The sequence below is a fragment of the Somniosus microcephalus genome, unplaced genomic scaffold (genome assembly GCF_052327205.1).
Source record: "Somniosus microcephalus isolate GS21.2 unplaced genomic scaffold, FLI_Smic_1.0 unresolved_chr1, whole genome shotgun sequence".
NCBI classification, from domain to species: domain Eukaryota; kingdom Metazoa; phylum Chordata; class Chondrichthyes; order Squaliformes; family Somniosidae; genus Somniosus; species Somniosus microcephalus.
The window spans coordinates 67,875,624-67,878,123 of NW_028225179.1; the positions used below are offsets into that span (position 1 = coordinate 67,875,624).

Below are 2,500 nucleotides of genomic sequence, written 5' to 3' on the forward strand. Positions count from 1 at the left end.
CCCAAGTCCCATAATCCAGGCCGACACTCCCTGGGTCCAGTCTCCCTGTTCAGGTGGCTGTTCAGAACACCAGGGACACTATTGGAAGAAGAGCAGGTGGCCTGGGGCAGATATTACCCACTCAACCAACACCATTCTTATAAACAGATGATTAATTGTAAGATGGGATCTTTCTGTGAACAGATTGGAAGGTACGTTTTCCTACCTAACAACAGTGACCGTACTTCAAAGAGTAATAAACTGGCTGTGAAGTGCGTTGGGATGTCCTGGCAGTGCGAAAACCCACAATATAAATTAATGTTCACTCAATCCCAACACAGAGGCAATAAAGTATGGAAATCGAGTTTAGGAACAAGGGACTCACTTACCATTCCCATAACCAGGCTGGAGTCCAGCAGCACCACCATAACCTAGAATTCACAACACAAGACATCAGCAAATCAGGGACACTTCCCACCCATTGAATCTCCTCCCACAGCCCATGTACACTCTCCCCTATCACTGACTCTACCCACCCATTTAATCCCCTCCCACAGCCCATGTGCACTCTCCCTATCACTGACTCTCCCCACCCATTTAATCCCCTCCCACAGCCCATGTACACTCTCCCTTATCACTGACTCTACCCCCCATTTAATCTCCTCCCACAGCCCATGTTCACTCTCCCTATCACTGACTCTCCCCACCCATTTAATCTCCTCCCACAGCCCATGTACACTCTCCCCTATCACTGACTCTACCCCCCATTTAATCTCCTCCCACAGCCCATGTACACTCTCCCCTATCACTGACTCTCCCCACCCATTTAATCTCCTCCCACAGCCCATGTACACTCTCCCCATCACTGACTCTACCCACCCATTTAGTCTCCTCCCACAGCCCATGTACACTCTCCCCTATCACTGACTCTCCCCACCCATTTAATCTCCTCCCTCAGCCCATGTACACTCTCCCCTATCACTGACTCTCCCCACCCATTTAATCTCCTCCCACAGCCCATGTACACTCTCCCCTATCACTGACTCTCCCCACCCATTTAATCTCCTCCCACAGCCCATGTACACTCTCCCCATCACTGACTCTACCCACCCATTTAATCTCCTCCCACAGCCCACGTACACTCTCCCCTATCACTGACTCTCCCCACCCATTTAATCTCCTCCCACAGCCCATGTACACTCTCCCCTATCACTGACTCTCCCCACCCATTTAATCTCCTCCCACAGCCCATGTACACTCTCCCCATCACTGAATCTACCCACCCATTTAATCTCCTCCCACAGACCAAGTACACTCTCCCCCATCACTGACTGTCCCCACCCATTTAATCTCCTCCCACAGCCCATGTACACTGTCCCCTATCACTGGTGTGAGTAGTATATACGCTCCCTAACAGTAGCTATACTGTTGGACAGAGGTTAAATCAAGAAATAATGGGGTCTTGTAAGAAAGGTACTGCAATAATCATGGGTGATTTTAATCATCATATAGCTTTGACAAATCAAATTGGCAAGGGTAGCCTTGAGGATGAGTTCATAGGGTGTATTCGGGATGGTTTCTTAGAGCAATACATTGAGGAACCAACCAGGGAGCAAGCTATTTTAGATCTGGTAATGTGTAATGAGACAGGATTAATTAATGATCTCATAGTAAAGGATCCCCTAGGAAAGAGTGATCATAGCATGGTAGAATTTCAAATTCAGTTTGAGGGTGAGAAACTTGGGTCTGAAACTAGTGTCCTAAACTTAAATAAAGGCAATTACAAGGGTATGAGGACAGAGTTGGCTAAAGTGGACTGGGAAAATTGATTAAAGGGTAAGACGGTAGATCAGCAGTGGCAGACATTTAAGGAGATATTTCATAAATCTCAGCAAAGGTATATTCCAGTGAGAAAGAAAGGCTCTACGAGAAGGATGCACCATCCGTGGCTAACTAAGGAAGTTATGGATGGTATCGGATTGAAAGAAAAGGCATACAATGTTGCGAAGATTAGTGGTAGGCCAGAGGATTGGGAAATTTTTAGAAACCAGGAAAGGATGACTAAAAAAATTATAAAGAGGAAGAAGTATGAGAGTAAACTAGCAAATAATATAAAAACAGAGAGTAAGAGCTTCTGCAGGTATATAAAAAGGAAGAGAGTAGCTAAAGTAAACATTGGTCCCTTAGAGAATGAGACTGGGGAATTAATAATGGGAAATAGAGAAATGGAAGAGACTCTAACAATTATTTTGGATTGGTCTTCACGGTAGAAGACACTAAAAACATCCCAATAATAATAGATAATCAAATGGATATAGGGAGGGAGGAACTTAAAACAATCTCTATCGCCAGAGAAAAAGTATTAGGCAAACTAATGGGGCTAAAGGCCGACAAGTCCCCTGGACCTGATGGGCTGCATCCTAGGGTCTTAAAAGAAGTGGCTGCAGAGATAGTGGATGCGTTGGTTGTAATCTATGAAAATTCCCTGGATTCTGGAGAGGTCCCAGCAGATTGGAAAACC

General features: G+C 45.5%; 1 protein-coding gene across 1 annotated transcript in view; it reads right to left on the bottom strand.

Annotated features, from left to right (window-relative positions):
* The window catches only part of LOC147095463 (uncharacterized), a 124,083-nt gene that overhangs the window by 38,230 nt on the left and 83,353 nt on the right, over window positions 1–2,500 (bottom strand). Inside the window, exon 7 of the mRNA XM_085973642.1 lies at window positions 369–410. Coding sequence (XP_085829768.1) covers window positions 369–410 — 42 coding nt within the window. The remainder of the gene's footprint in view (window positions 1–368; window positions 411–2,500) is intronic.